Source organism: Primulina eburnea, chromosome 16 (assembly GCF_022965805.1).
Source record: "Primulina eburnea isolate SZY01 chromosome 16, ASM2296580v1, whole genome shotgun sequence".
NCBI lineage: Eukaryota > Viridiplantae > Streptophyta > Magnoliopsida > Lamiales > Gesneriaceae > Primulina > Primulina eburnea.
The window spans coordinates 9,525,593-9,542,674 of record NC_133116.1 but is presented as its reverse complement, the minus strand read 5'-3'; the positions used below and the strand labels follow the sequence as shown (position 1 = coordinate 9,542,674).

The window sequence follows — 17,082 nt, the reverse complement described above, 5'->3', positions numbered from 1 at the left end:
TCTTAAAGCCTCCATTCCTTTGCAGCATAGACTTTGAAGTCAATTGCATTGAGTGAGATGTGGAATTTTAATACCAAGCAAGTCGATTCCACATCTCTTGAGGTTCAATCTGGTTATATACGTATACGTGCACCCTCCTCAAGATTTGGTTCTGCTTACAGTTTGCTAAACTTTGCATTTATAATCTTGATCGTGATGGATGCATCGGGGAGGAATCCAAAAATTCGAGAGTTGCTCTTAGCATTTTTTTGGTCTCAACTAATATCATGAAAAGAATAAAGGCATGTTGGGGGAACCTGACGCAGAGTCAGCTTGTTTAGTCGCGAGTGTTTAGTTTCTCATTGGCTCCCGTCTAAAGAGTAAAATGCACGCTGGGGGAATCTGACTCAAAGTCTGAACAGAAATACTCGAAAAAGTATGGATGAAATATAATGTAATTGAATTGAAAAAAAAAAAGATAATTACTAAAAAAATATATATACTATAAAATTATAAAGAAATAAGGGGAAATTATAAATGATGGATTATGAAAATAGGTATTCATCTTTAATCATTTAAAATAGGAGAGAAATTTAAAACAATAGGGAATTTTAGATTAAAAAAAAAGGTATTGTCGAATACATCAAAATTATTTATTATAAGGGTCTTTATCTTAATTTAAACTAATAGATATATGATAGGATCGATTAACGTATCAAGAGTGTTTAGAAGGAGGGGAGTGAATAAACAATCACAATATAAAACTGATCTTTTCGAATTTTGAGTTCAGTTTGGTGACAAACTAATTCTCAGAATCTTGCTGGTCAATGACAATCAGTTAAACTGAAGTAGTTGCGGAAGACAACTGACTGAAAGATAGAATACAAAACTGAAATAAAATACGCAAGGGTTGTTTCTGGATGTTCGAAGATTTCAATTACTCCTACATCACCCCTTCTATCCCAAGGATAGGATTTCCACTAAAATACTTTGATCGAATACAAGATTTGTACTGACCCACTTCAGTTTGGACTTATCACTGCCAAGACTGAAACTCTTAATATTACAAAGTGTTCTCAGTACGTAACTGATCTTAGAACTATCGAATTTATCAATTTTTACAAAGTGCTAGTGAGCTCAAATTGTAGCCTTGACTTCTGCGAATAAATCAAGTAAGAGTGAACTATGATTTTTGGCAGAGTAACGGCAAGCTTTGAATAGAGTAATTCTGTTATCTTCTTCAGCTGTTCTTCTGTCATATTTATAATCTTGTCTTCCAACGGTAACTTGAGATATTTTTGAATCTTTGTATCCGTTGATTGCCACTTCATCATTCCTTGGGCATTGTTTGATTCATTTATTGTAATGCGGCATCTTAATTTCTTTAGCCGAAATGCGTTGTTCTAAGCTGTATAGATTGAAGTGCGACGTTGCAATCTTCTATGTCTCTTTGTCGGTTGAATGTTCTTTCTCGAGACATGTTTAGTTGAAGTATGAATGTATCAACTGATCAGTTTCCAACTGATCAGTTTTCTTTATTGAATCAACTGATTTCAGTTGTCAAGTCTATTTTACTTCGATCAGTTGCTGAGTTCAGTTTACTCGATCAGTTGGTTCGTATATTCAGTTGGTTCATATTTTATCAAACGCCAGAATTCAGTTTCCAACAATATATATAGGAATGTAAAAAATGGGCGAAGATGTTTTTTTACAACAAAATTTTAAAATAATATTTGTGATTGGATTGATTGATTTCAAATTTTTAGATTTACTTGAATAGAAAAAATCGAAGTGAATTTCAAGTCGACTTGGTATCAAATCATACCATTCAATTGCAATTACTATGAATGGTGGATGGCTGTCAACGAGCACATTTATTTAGTAAAAAAAAATTGGCAAGATGTTAGTCAAATTTGGTTGCAACTTTGACCGAAAGACATGATAAATTTTTGCATTCTGACATTATGAATCACCTATAAATAGATATTTCCTCTCTATCATTCAAAGCATCCCGAGCATTATATCTCATCTCATACATTTTAGGTCTTAATTCTTTAATATTTGAGGTGTATGTTGTTCTGTATTAAGAGAGTGTGTGTTCTATTTAGAAATACAGTGAGTGTTTGTACACCATAAAATATTATAGTAAAATTCTTTTCATTTTGTATGTGATTTTTACCATAATAATATTTATAGATTTTCTACGTAAATTTCAATATCCAGTTTTATATTTTTTATATATTATTATCTCAAGATACCGCACCTGAAACCAATAAATGACATGTTTTTATTTAAAATTTCTTAAAATTATGAATATGCTCTATTGTTGCAGCCTAGACTGATCTTCCACATTAGTAAAGTTTATTTTTTGGATTTTTTATTTACGATAATATTATTTTGTTCAATCTACTAAATTGTTGTAGACATAATGGTGGACAAGTACTAGATAACAAAGTTCAATGTTGACAATATTATGTTGTGGAAAATAAATATACAAACCATTTTAAGAAATGAGAATTGATTGACGGCTATTGGAGATAAATCGAGGAAGATGGCAGACGATGTGGAAGAACTGACGAAAAAATTGTTGTCCTTGAGGCAATTGGATGATATTGGGTGCAAAACCCGTATTAGTATCTAGATCATGAAAATTGTGAAGGCCGCACTTGTGATTATGAAGGCGAAAAATGTTGCTGCAAATCTAAAATGTACTTTTAGGAGAAGACACGAAGAGACGGAACAAGTTGTTGCATCGATTGGTATAGGAGAAGAACTAATACTGTTATGGCATAGAAAGCTCGGATATATATTAGAAGGAGGGTTGAAAATTCTTTAAGAACGGAAGCAGCCGCCGCGGCTTACAAAAGTGTACTACTCTTTTGTGAGTATTATGTTGCCAGTAAACAACACAGATTAAAGTTTGACATTTCCACTTCCGAAAGCAAAAAACATATTAGAGCTGATTCATTCAGATGTTTAACAAGCACCGGTTTTATCCTGTAAGAGGAGCGAGATATTTTTTCTCGTTCATTGCTAATTTCTCTAGGAGATGTTGGGTATATCCAATCAAGAAGAAATAAAACGTTTTCCAGATCTTCAATTATGTCAAAGCTCGGGTTGAACTTGATTTTGAAAAGAAAAGCAAGTGTCTAAGGACTGACAATGAAAGAAATACCAGTGATTGATGCATTTTGTCAATATGAGGGCATCGAAAAACACTTCACGACAGCTTACGCACCTCAACATAATTGAGTGACAGAGCGGAGAACAGAACCTTGTTGGACAGAACAAGAGCTATGTTGAGGACTGCGAGTCTAGAAAATTCATTTTGGGAGGAAGAAGTGAAACCGCTTGTTATATTGTCAATCGTTCTCCTTCGGTAGCAATTGATTCTGAAAAATCCGATGGAAATGTGGATTGAGAAGCCCTATGATTATTCTCATTTCCATACATTTTGAAGTCTTGTCTACGTTCTATACAATGTGCAATAAAAATCGAAGTTTTATTCAAAATACAGAAAATGTATCTTCTTAAGTTATGTTGATGGAGTAGGGGTTTTATTTGTGATATCATATTGTCCAAGTCAAGTGATGTCCTGCACTTGATAATAGAGGATCTCAACCTTGGGATACTTCTGGAAGATAGGAGAGATGTTTTCTGTTATGGCGTTATAACATATTGGGAACTTATCCCACTTTTATTCGTTTACTTTTATTCTTTCCAATTGTATATAAATACGTTTGTACTGTTTCTTTTGGGAATATAGTGAATTCATCTTCTTCCTCACAAACACGTTTCCTCTTTATTGTTATCTTCTTCATTTTCTAACTTGGTATCAGAGCCAATGGCGGAAGCCTCTTCAAACCTTGGGTCAAGCTCTGTCGTGTTCTCTAATTCTTCCACCAACCCTTTAACGATAAACCCAGCAAATCAGATCAATTCCGTCAAGCTTAGTGATGAGAATTTTTTGCTCTGGAATCTTCAAATTCTGGCTGGCATTCGTGGCCTGGGTCTTGAGTCTTTCATCGATGAATCGTCTTCCGCTCCACCCAAAATCATTCTCGGTGACGATCATTTGGAAGGCCTGAATCCGGCATATGTCTCATGGCATAGACAAGATCAACTTCTCTTCTCCTTCCTGTTAGCCTCCATGACCGAAGGAGTTCAAGGTCAAATGGTTGGCTGCCACACATCAGCTCATATCTGGAAAAGAATCTCCACTCTCTTTGCTACTCGATCCAAAGCTCGTATAATGCAATATAAACTTCAATTGCAGACTTTGAAGAAGGGTAATCTCAGCATGAAGGATTACCTTAGCAAGATGAAGAGTATTGTGGATACTTTAGCATCTTGTGGTCATTTAATTTCTGAAGACGACCAGATACTCTACATCCTTGGAGGAGTAGGGATGGAATATGATTCGGTTGTGGTACATGTGACATCTCGTATTGAAGCGATGTCATCTTCCGAAGTGGGAGCCCTACTACTCTCACATGAAGGCTGCATTGAGTCCTACACAATTAATGCTGAAGGAACACCACCCACAGTCAACTACACCACTGCATCTCAACCAAAGAATCACAACTACTCTCATTCACAGGGACAGTTCAATCGAAGAGGTCGTGGTTATGGACGATCTTATCGCGGTGGCAGAAAGAGTTGGTCCGGAAACACCAACAATCGTCCTACATGTCAAATATGTGGCAACATTGGTCATGTAGCTGAGAAATGCTACTACAGATTTGACAAGGACTTTGTTCCTTCTCACAAGCAACATCAGCCCTGTGTTCAATCAAAATCCTACAGCTGTTGCAGCTCAACATGCTCGTCCGTTCCTTAATCAAAATCCTATAGCTGCTGCGGCCATGACACAATCTGAGGTTGTCCCTGATGAATGGTGGTTTCCAGATTCTGGTGCTTCGCATCATGTCACAAATGACATCTCCAATTTATCTTTTGGATATGAGTACAGCGGTGGAGGTAAAATTCACATGGGAGATGGAACATGTTTGCCTATCACCCACATTGGAAATTCTCATTTCTTTTCGTCTTTATCATCTCGTGCTCTTCATCTCAATAGACTCCTTCGAGTTCCTCTTATCACCAAAAATTTAATCAGTGTTAGCAAATTTGCCACAGACAATAGTGTTTTCTTTGAATCTCACCCTACTTTTTGTACTGTGAAGGATCGCACAACAGGGAAAGCTACTCCTCAAAGGCATGTTGCATGAGGGACTCTATCGATTCTCTCTTGGAAAATCTGTCCCTCTCTCATCTCCTACACCAGCTTGCTTCGTAGATCAGCCCTCTTCAGTTCATCTCTCTTCCAATATTTGACCATTACACGCCCAGATATTGCTTATAGTGTGAATAAAGTGTGCCAATTTATGCAAGCTCCTCTTCATCTGCATTGGAAGGCCGTCAAGCGAATTCTCCGTTACTTAAATGGCACGATAAACTTCGGACTCCAGCTTATTGCTTCTTCACACCTATCTCTCTCAGGTTACTGTGATGCAGATTGGGCCAATGATCCAGATGATCGTCGCTACTACCTCGGGCTTCTGCTGGTTTTTAGGACGCTCTCCTATTACTTGGTGTTCTAAGAAACAGCCCGTTGTATCACGTTCCAGTACAGAGGCTGAATATCGCAGCCTAGCAAATGCCACCTCTGAATTAATATGGCTCAAGTCTCTGCTCACTGAATTGCACATTCCTCTGCACAAATCTCCAATCTTATGGTGTGATAATCTTAGTACTATATCTCTCAGTGCCAATCCTGTGCTTCACTCAAAATCCAAGCACATTGAACTTGATCTATATTTTGTACGTGAGAAGGTTCTATCTAAAAGTCTAAATGTTCAACATGTGCCCTCGATTGATCAAACAGCAGACATTCTAACTAAACCATTATCCTCGGTTGCCTTTCATCGGTTACGACACAAGCTCTGCATTGAGTTAAATCCCCTGCTGAGCTTGCGGGGGGAAGTCAAGTGATGTCCTGCACTTGATCATAGAGGATCTCAACCTTGGGATACTTCTGGAAGATAAGAGAGATGTTTTCTGTTATGGCGTTATAACAGATTGGGAACTTATCCCACTTTTATTCATTTACTTTTATTCTTTCCAATTGTATATAAATACGTTTGTACTGTTTCTTTTGGGAATATAGTGAATTCATCTTCTTCCTCACAAACACGTTTCCTCTTTATTGTTATCTTCTTCATTTCCTAACTGTCCACAAGCTTGTTATCAGCAGGGATGTTATCTTCGAGTAAGATAAAGTAAAGGGAGACAAATGTACACTGAATTCAGAATCTAATATATTTCAGGTGGAAAATAAGACAGATGAATATCAAATTTCTTGTGAAGTTGCACTAGAGTATGAGGAACAAGAAAATGTTGAGTCTAAAGTTTCTAAAGTAAGGTAGTCAACTCAAGAGAGAAGACCATCAGGTTGACTTTCAGATTATGTCACTAAAAGTAATATTACATATTGTCTATTAACAAAGGATGGTGAGCCATCGAGTTTCCATGAGGCTACTCGAAGCTTAGATGTATCCATGTGGATGACAACAATGCTGGATGAATTGGAAGCATTAGACGTGAATAAAATTTGGAATCTTGTTACACTATCACGAGGAAGGAAAGTCATTGGTAACAGATATATCTATAAGATCAAGCGTGATGATAATAAATAAGTAGAGCGATATCGTGCTAGATTGATGGTAAAAATGTATGCTCAGAAAGAAAAAAATGACTTCAATGAGATATTTTCTCTCGTGGTTTGACTTACAAAGGTCAGAGTGGTGTTAGCATTGCATGTGGTGTTTGACCTATATCTAGATATGAAAATGACATTTCTTCATGGTGATTTTGAAGGACAAATCTATATGCTCAAGTCAGAAGCTTTTGCAGGAAAAGACAAAAAAAGACTTGGTTTCGAGGTTGAACAAATCTTTGTGCGATCTCAAATAGCACCGAGGTGTTGGTATAAAGATTTGATTCCTCTATCATGAGCTTTAGATACAACAGTTAGTGCAGATCCTTGTATATATTTCAAGATGTCAGGTTATCCTGACCTTAAAAAGATCATGTCCAAAAATTGAAGGCACTGTTGGCTGGAGAATTTAATATGAATGATTAGGGACTAGCACGTGTAAATAGGTGTTCCTCTCATAATTCAAAGCATCCCGAGCATCTCATTCTAAGCTCATTTATCTCATCTCATATATTTGAGTTCTTAGTTTTATAATATTGGTGAGGTGTTTGTTCTCCTATATTAAGAGAGTGTGTGTTCTCTTTAGAAATACGGTGAATGTCTGTATACCATAAAATATTATAATAAAATTCTTTTCATCTTACTCGTGGTTTTACCATAATAACTTTTAGAGATTTTTCACATAAATCTCGGTATCCGGTTTTACACTTTATTTTCATATTATTATCTCAAGATGACGCACTTGGGACCAACAATTATTTTATGGATTTTAAATACATTCAAAATAAATGTCAATTGACCCTTACCGAGATGTCATGAGTTCGGCCCTCTCTGCATCTGTCGTCCCAGCTTTGAGCCTTCCACACAGAACATGTCCAATATGGTTTACCTGATCAGAGTAGTTTGCAGTCTACTGCGTTGACGTTATGAGTTTACCAAATACATCAAAGATATCGACCGCAAGTTCTCAAAGTTAAAAAAAAAATGTCAATTGAATTCATCATCAAAATATTTTCCAAGTCAAATCCATTTATCTAAATCAAATATATCAATCGAAACGCAACCTTAAATATTGATTGTTTTCAATAAGAAAACGAAGTATTTTCAGGAAAATAAGCTAACATGACTCATATTTTAAATCAATTCTAAAGCCGTATAGTAAACTACTAAAATAAAATTATATTGATATTAACATATTAATTGTGGAAACTTTTAGATTGAATCCCAAACTCTTAGGTGAAATCCCTAAATTTTAGGTGAGATGATAATCTTATAAATCAACAATCAAATTAATCAGTTGTCTAGAATATGGAATTGGATCTGCCAAACAATTTAATTAGCTTCATTTGAACCCAATAAATATTTTAAAAAGTATTATATGCCCTTGAAATTGTCGACTGTATGTTTTTATAAATCTAAGGAAGTAATAAAATCAAAGGACAAAATAAGACAAAGAAATCAAATTTTTTTTACTTTAATTGTTAGCATCTTACTGCAAGCTTTAATTATTAAATTTGATTCATTGATATTTGCGCCGTTGAATGATGGTTGACAAAATCAGTAAATGAAAATTACATTAAAAATTTCAGTAAATTAGCTACTTATTTTAACTTAAAAAATAATCCGTGAAATATATATTAAACATTAATTAACTATGATCTGGCTATAAAAATATCACAATATTACAAATGTTATTCAGATTATAGTTGTTCACCCTCACATATTATGGTAATTTTTCCCCATTTTTACAGTCAAATTTACCACATTAAACGTCCTTCCCTAACAATATACAATCTATGCTACACCGATTAAAATTTGAAAACGACGTAGCTTACATGATTTGCAAGTTATTGTGTCCAATTTAAAATTTATCCAACGCATACCAATAAAGTTAAAATGTGAGTTTCATCGTTATAAAAATAAATAATAAATAAATAAACAACCACAAAACATAAAAAACTCTTGTTGATGTAGAATTCTTGAGCAATCAATAACTCGTACTTATTTGAAAGAGAAAAAATAATAGTACACAAAGAAAGGGAAAAAAATGCGATAGTTGCACTACTCACAAACACCAGCATTCGATTCTTCATATACTCACATATCCTTCCCTTGGCAAGCTCTGCACAGTATCCGACCATCGTCCAGGGGAATGATCACTGCTGTTTGAAGACACCTGAGCTTCTGTTCTTACCTCTCTTATCATCCTCAGAAGTTCCCCCATTACAGGACGACTCTCGGGCGTGACAGAAACACATGTTACAGCAATGTTCAAAAGAGCGTTCATTTTTTCCTCGTTACTTGATACCGGTTCGTCACCTGAGTCTGTCGTCTCTGCTCGGACAGATTTCACCCACCTTGGTATGTCTGAGCCGTATTCTTGGACAAGATCTTGAAATGGAGTCTTACCAGTCAGGAGTTCCAAGAGGAGGACTCCATAACTATAGACATCAGCTTGTTGTGTTGTTGGCCTTCGTAAATCACGACATTCGGGGGCTCGGTAGAAAAGGGAAGTGGCACTTGATTCTTCGAGTGACTCGGGATTCCTGAATGGGGTCAGTCCATAATCGGTCAGGCATGACTCGAAATCCGGCCCTAACAAGACATTGGTGGACTTTAAGTTCCCATGAGTTAGACCAGGATTCTGGTGTATGTAATGTAGTCCCGTGGCTAAGTCCTCTGCTATTTTTAGGCAAGATGTCCAGTGAAGCGGCTTTGAACCAGCCGAACCTCTTGACCCTGTCATTATTATGTTAAAAAATAACCACATTGTTTTATGACAATAAATTTGGGGAACTTTTTTTTTTAAAAAAAACTAAACTGAAAATACAAACTAACTTCCTTCTGGTATTCGATAGAAAAATGTCTATTCCTCAACTTGTTTGATGCGTACAAGTTAAGATTTCTAAAATGTATATGTTGAACAGAAAGAAGACTAAACGCATTCTGTAACACATTGAATGGTTTTAAAAACATCTCAATGTGTAGTTCAAGTTTTGAATTTTAACTTGCAACAAGAAAGGCAATTAAAAAGAATGGGCCTGAACCTTCTACAGGCTGAACCAAACTATATCACAAAGTTATTTACATTTGTATCATGTTTTAGTAAAAGAACGAGATATATGTGAGGCGCTGCACAAAACACGATGGAGCCAAACCTGAAGAGGATTAGCTAAAGATGACAAAATAAAAACTTATCAGCATTAGGCATTAGCACAAGTAAACATGCAAACAGTATACAAAATGGCGTACCATGCACGAGAGAGAAGAGACTTCCATTCGGAAAATAATCGTATACAAGTAGGCGTTCTTCCTTGGCTTGAAAATAAGCCCTGAGTGGAACCAAGTTTGGATGCCTTAATCTACCAACAATCTCAATGTGTCGCCCGAACTCCTCCATCCTCGGATACCTAGACTCCTTTAATCTCTTAACAGTGACAATGTATCCCGACTCCATAACTGCCTTATAAGTGCTCCCCATAGTCCCCCTTCCCAACGTCTCGGCCGAGGCCTTCAACAAATCCTCTAAGCTATAACTCATTTGCTGATCACCGGGTCCAAGAAACACCAAATTCCCAAGTCCATCACCCCCTTGATCCCATGATAAACCCCCTTGTTTGCTATTATTATTATTATTATTGTCTCTATTCACACTATTAGCTGCCTCCTCCACACCTCGTGCGACCACCTTATTTCTCAACTCGGTTTCCTTACTTCCCTTCCTCAAACAGAATATCAACAGTACAGTAACAATACATAATACGGCAAATCCACCAACACTCAAAACAATTATCAAGATAAGCTTCTTCCTCCTCTTATGATGCTTTGAAGTATTGGTGGGTGCAATCGGGCTTGAGGGACTAGGAGATGGACTTGTATTACAAGGTTTTTGAATTTGTTGGCCACATAAATTTATGTTAGCACTGAAAGAAGAGTTATTGAACTTTAACAAGGATGAGGTATTCGGGATTTCCCCGGTGAGTGCATTATTAGACACATTAAAGAATTTCAAACTATTCTGATCAAAGGCCGGAACATCACCAATCAATTGATTATCTTGCAAATAAAGCATGTATAATCGAGGCAAATCAACTAAGGACCTCGGAATCTGACCTGATATTAGGTTACCAGATATGTCAATGATTTTTAGGCGATGCAGGAGAGCAAGATTAGTCGGGATTCCACCTGAAAACCTGTTATCACTGAGGAACAAAGACTTGAGGTTCTTGAGGCCAGAGAGTTCTGGGATTTGCCCAGAAAGTGAGTTTTCCTTGAAACTTAAAACCCTTAACTGATCCAAAAGATTCAAGCTTTTCCCATCTAACGTGCCACTTAAGTTAAAATTTTCAACCACAAGCTTCATAACTCTACCATTAAGGCATTGTTTAACACCTACCCATTTGCACACATCGCTTCCTCTTCCCCATTGAAGCATATCCGATGGGTCTATTGATGCCTTCAACGCTAAAAGAGACTCAGCATCTCCTGATCTTCCTCGTGGAAATGCACCGAAAACTAAAACTAAACATGGAAACAAGAACACGTTGTGCCTACACAACAGAGCAAACTTCCCCATTGATGAAGTCAACAACCACAGTTCTACAATTTTGTACCCAAAATTTGAAATCTAGAAGAGAAAACAAACAACTAGAAAACCAAAAGTAGAGTCTTATTCCGTTCCCATTCTCGAAAAAGGCCGACAAGGTTCAGCATTGATCATTACTTAACACTTACAAGAATCTTGAAAGCTGGGACATCCAAATTACAAACGGGCTTCTGTCTACAGCCTCAACACAGCCGGTTTCACAACACAAATCTCCAGATCTAGAGCCATCAATGGAAAAGAGGTAACATAAGATTAATGTGAATCATTATGACCAATGAAAAACGTAAAGTAGGCGCCAATTAGTGTCCCTATCAACGCCTATAATTCTGACCAAATATATGTGTTTTATTAAGACAGGTTCTTCAAGGAAATAGGAAAGAAATGCAAAGAGACAAAGACACCATACCAAGAGTCTAGATTATTGGAGAATAATTTATGACAACTCGTCTACTCACTGTGTATTTTCAGTAATGAAGTTTATTTCTCCTTTTTCTTCATTAAAGAGAGCTGTGAACTCAACTGCTTCTCTCTCTCTCCATCGTCATCAGAGAAACGGGAGCTAGAAAGGCAAGGATATTAATGGGGTTTTCTTGAATTTCTTACCCAAGCCTGAAAATATATCACGTGAATTGGCTCAGGCTTGACTGACAAAAATAACTTTTTAGTTTCCTAATTTCTTTTTCACTTTCTTTCTTGTACTTAGATGACAATTTCCAACCCAAGAATTTGACACTTGAATAGAATTTAAGAGCACATCGAATAAATTTTTTACTTTATTAAAAATATATATATATATATATATATATATATGTATATATATATATTATATGATCAACATCTGTTGGAGTCATGAAACAATAATTCTTCACAATTTTTGGGTGCAATTTGAGAACCAATTTCTGAGCTTCTGGATGTAATGAGAAAAAGTAATAGATAAATCCAATAATATTTAAATTTCAAGGACAAAACGACAAGATTATAATTATATTTTACTAAATTGTCCTAGTTATTTTTATAATTTTAGATAATTATTGATTTGTGATATTGATGAGACTATATATGTATATAAAATCTTACAGAAAATTATTATCTTGTTATTTTATCAAGATAAAATTTGGACTTAAGTTTTGATGATTAAAACTAAAATGATTCGATAAGACTAGATTATTGGACACATATCTTCTAATGATTAAATCTAATTTGAAGTATTGAACTAATGTACGTTGAACAATGCTGATCTAATAAAGAAAGCAAGCAATCACTAAAATGAACTTTATGTGAATCAAGATTGATTTGATACGTTTTTAAAAAAGAACGGTACTCATCTTATCTTGTACAAGAGTCAAGGATATATTGAGTTGAGTCGGTTAAGTCAGTGAACATCAATCGTGTTAATCATCGGACTAATCTGAAAACATCTCTTGAGTACAACTATAAGGACCGTGTATCATATTATCGCAAATCATATTTTGATTATCGATAATTAATGAAATTGTCATGTGATTATGTATAAAATTTATATCAGGACAATGGAGAGAAAATAAGTGGTAATAATGAAAGGTTGTATTAGAAATTGAATCGTAGTTGAATGATGTGCTGAACTGCAATAGAAAAGTGACACATTTTACGATTTTCAACATAATTATCTGAGTATTAGTCCAAATGAAATTAAACAAATTTCATTGGAAAGCTAATACATAGTAATAAAACTTTCATGTTTTGAGTTTTCATTTGGAAATAGGGGCAAAATCATCCTGAAGTGTAACGTGTGCATTGCAGTTTCTGCACTAACACAATTTGGGCGAATGAGCATAACTCTCGCATCTGATATCCAAATTGAGTGAGGTCGGTGGCAAATGAAAGCCAAGACATAAATCTACAACTTTCATGTTGACCACTTTTGCTCATGTGGAACTTAGGATGTTGGACAAAACACCTCGCGCTCGAGCGCGACATTTTACTGTCCGAGCACGACACAAATTGCATTTGAGGACAGACCGTCTCGCGCTCGAGCACGAGATGTTACTGCCCGAGTGCGAAACCGACTTTGGCGAGGTGATAAGAATAAGTTACTTTATGTTATTTTATTCATTCTTCTTATCGTAGATTCGAGAGAATACGAGATAAACTAGATTTCTATCGTACGAAATCACCTCGACACGCTATCAGAACGTGAAACAAATTATATATTCGGAATCTTTGTGTCGAAAACATTCTTTTGAGGCACGTTTCTTCTAGTTTAAACACCTCTATTTATTGAAATGCTGAAATAGCATGTATTTGAAATCGAGATTCATATATGTGGTAGAATAACAGAAAAGAAACTAAGTTTTGAAGTCGGAATTGAATTATGTTATGATTTCGATTTGATATGAATTTTCAAATTTTCAAAAGATATTTGAAACTTATATTTTTGAATTTGAATGAAATTATTGATTGAAATGAATTTGTTACTGATGTAGATAGAGTTTTTATACTGAAATATTCAAGCTACATCGACTGGAAACGAAGAATTGAGGTATGTTGCGACCGAGTAACATACGACATGTATCTGTATCATATGATATATGTTTTGGTTGATTTGATTGAGAATATGTGTCTATATGTCTTCTTTGTTGAGTTATTGTGACATACATGACATCATGATTGGATTATCAATGTATAAAATAAATATTTTGTTAACACACGTTATTTGCTACATACATCGATACATGACATGCACATTGAGCTATGATCCTTAGAAACCCTGATATGGTTGGATTTGATTCTAGGGTTTGTGAACACGATGCTATATTTGACATTATGTGGCCATTAAAGCATATTCATTTGTGGCCCCGATGATTGATTGAGATATGAGATTTGATGGCGCTTTGGCGACGCTATCATACGAGTATCCCTGATTGAGGCCTGTGTACCAGCTCGAGCATTGATTTGATAGCGGTTCAATTGATTCCGATATATACTCAGTGGATATGCATTTGACCTGATATCTCCACAACATACATGCATTACATATCATATATTATTGTGTAGATATCTGATGTATATATGATGGTTGTTTATACGAAGCTTTGCTCACCCCAAGGAGGGCTGTTGTTGTCTTTGTGTGTGGACAATGTCATGTACTTCAGGTTATCAAGAGACCGGAGATGGTGCTTCTGGAGGGATTCAAGGTTGATTTGAGGTTTAGTGGTCTATCCTAGTATATATATGTATATGTATCTATATACCGGGGCATGTCCCGAGGATATGAGTTATTTGTATGCAATTGGTTTTGATTATGTGTGAGCATATTTTATGATTTGAGATGAAATACTATTTTTACTATTCAAATAATATATTTTGGGCTCATTGTAAAGAAAATTTAAACTCGTTTTCATCTGTAATTAATTAACCCTAATCAAATTGTATCGTAATAACAATTAGGAGTTAAGGGCCCCACAACAACATACAATTATCTCTGAGTTGAATTTGAATCATGTTGGGTGCAATAATTTTTCCTGTTGGGTAGAACAATAAAAACGTGGTGCTTGAGCTGTTGTATGGTTTAAAATATTTGAGTTGTACAGTTACCACCAACTATAATTTTTGTTAAAGCGGCAAACATTCGGCCCTACAATTGATAACAGTCGATTTTCATTGATTGCAATTAGTGCAATTGTTGAGATGTAGATTATTGAGTACAATATATTTTGGTTGTCTTATTTAGGATCAGATTGTGCACTTGTTTATTACCATTGATATTTTGCATAACTCAGCTGATTTGTAGTGAGAAAGATTGTATCTGTTGTAAATCTCATTTATGAACATATCGAAGTTGTTGATTAGTTTCTAGAAGTTTCAGCTCTAAGGATTGTTGAAGTGGGTTTTCAAAAAATTATAATATAAAATTTCTGCAATATATTATATCATATAAAGGTCTGTTTAATTGGATTGACGAGACTAAGTAGATAAATAACACTGTAATTATTACAACATATGAATAAGATATTAAATATTATATAAATATTATAATAAATATGGTTTGATTACCATAAATGAAGATAAATAAGCATATTATCCCCGATCTACACATTTTGTGTGTACTAAATTGCATTTTCGTATATAACATTTCTTGGTGTCAATTAATTTTCCTTAAAAATCAAGGGATAATTTTAAGATTAAAACTTTGGAAAATACATATTGTAAGACTGTTTAATAATTAATGAAAAGAATTATCTAAGCATGATGATTTTAGCCACTTCTAAAACTTAAGGTGTTTTATAATAATTCTTTGGATTATAAGTAATATCTTATTCAAATAAGTAAAAATATCTAAATAATAACATATAGTGCTCTATAATAATTCGTTGGATTTATCAATATACGTTAAATCCATATTTTTTTCAATAGACCCATACTTAAGGATAGATGTTCACCTTTAGATTTTTGCGGTATCGCCCTAAGTAGATATATGAAAAATGAATTAAGCACGTGCTAACATGGTCGGCTAGCCTTATTACATAACAAGAAGTGAGTTGGGTTGACAATTTCCCACTATCAAATCGCAAACCCAACCTACATAGATATCACTTAAAATAGTTGAGTTGAGTTGATACTTGATAATATCTCAATCATAAAAAAAGACGAGCTAGGAGGGTGTGCTCCTCCCCCTCTTGCGCCGGTCCCGAGTTATACAAAAACCAGTATACTCACCATTGTAACTTGAAGTACTAACCCAAACATAACAATGGAACACATGAAATTTTCCTCTATTTTAGATTTATTTAAATATCATTGGGCATTGAATAAAAGAGCATGATTTAAATGACTTATATTATAATGATTTATATGTATATAAATTCATGAGACATGCATGGCTAGTGGCTATAATAAAGACAGTTTTAAAAAGCAGTAATGACATTTAAATATTTCACTCTGAAAATGGGGAAAAGAGTGAAAGTAGAGAGAGACCATTAATTAATATTGGCAGACCACACGAGAAAAAAAAGCAACATTTCTGGCTCACTTGAATGGTAAGATAAGATAAGATTGAAATAATAAATGTAATAATGTATTTTATTTTAAACAACAAATTGGTATAGAAAAATATAATTATATTTAAATATTGCAAATACCTCCATTAGGTTTTTGAATAATAATAAAAATATCCAGTTAATGTAAACTTACAAGAATCCACTCACTTTCGATTTAGCTTATTTTAATCTACTAAAAGTGTAATTTTAGAAGTTATCAGATTTTTTTTTTCGAGCTTACAAAAATCCTCCATTAAACTTTTTTTTTTAAAAAAAAAAACATGTGAACCTTGAAATAAAATAAAGAGAATTTAAAGAAAAAATGGGAAGAAGTTGGAGGAAAGTGTGATTTTAGAATTATTTTTTTAATTTTTTTTTACAAAATTTAAGATATGTATATGTAATATTTAATTGGTGTTGGATTTTTTTTGTAATCATGACCAAACTTTGGTGATATGAATATAATTATCTTTAATTTTTACTATTTAGCTTAAGTAATTGGTACATCTTTGTGCAATCCCGATCAATTTTTTTTTTTTTGTGAAATTCGAGGGAAAACCTATTTAACCTCATGCAAATAAATAATAATATTTTGAGTAGTTCTTTTGTAAGACGATCTCACGAATCTTTATCTGTGAGACGGGTCAATCCTACCGATATTCACAATAAAAAATAATATTCTTAGCATAAAAAATATCACTTTTCATGGATAACCTGACCGATTATTTCGGTTGGGAAAAAAACTCTAGCAAGTGGACTAGGTC

At 34.5% G+C, this 17,082-nt stretch overlaps 1 protein-coding gene across 2 annotated transcripts; it reads right to left on the bottom strand.

Moving 5' to 3' along the window:
• Positions 1 to 8,608: 8,608 nt before the first annotated feature.
• On the bottom strand, positions 8,609 to 11,984 carry LOC140816368 (inactive leucine-rich repeat receptor-like serine/threonine-protein kinase At1g60630). 2 transcript variants are annotated; one of them, XM_073175588.1, is made up of 3 exons: positions 11,710 to 11,984; positions 9,950 to 11,521; positions 8,609 to 9,436 (listed from the first exon to the last, which is right to left on the bottom strand). In XM_073175588.1, exons 2-3 carry the CDS (start codon positions 11,271 to 11,273, stop codon positions 8,787 to 8,789), a joined length of 1,974 nt encoding a protein of 657 aa, XP_073031689.1. In that variant the 5' UTR covers positions 11,274 to 11,521; positions 11,710 to 11,984; the 3' UTR covers positions 8,609 to 8,786. The 2 variants fall into 2 exon arrangements, with proteins under 2 accessions (XP_073031689.1, XP_073031688.1); XM_073175587.1 differs by having other exon boundaries at positions 11,759 to 11,984.
• Positions 11,985 to 17,082: the final 5,098 nt, after the last annotated feature.

What these genes read in the sequence shown, in the direction of transcription:
- LOC140816368 (XM_073175588.1), bottom strand. Translation starts at nt 11,273, where the DNA reads ATGGGGAAGTTTGCTCTGTTGTGTAGGCACAACGTGTTCTTGTTTCCA. An exon ending in TCTCTTCTCTCTCGTGCATG is followed by an intron (nt 9,437 to 9,949) that starts GTACGCCATTTT and finishes TAATAATGACAG; the next exon opens with GGTCAAGAGGTTCGGCTGGT.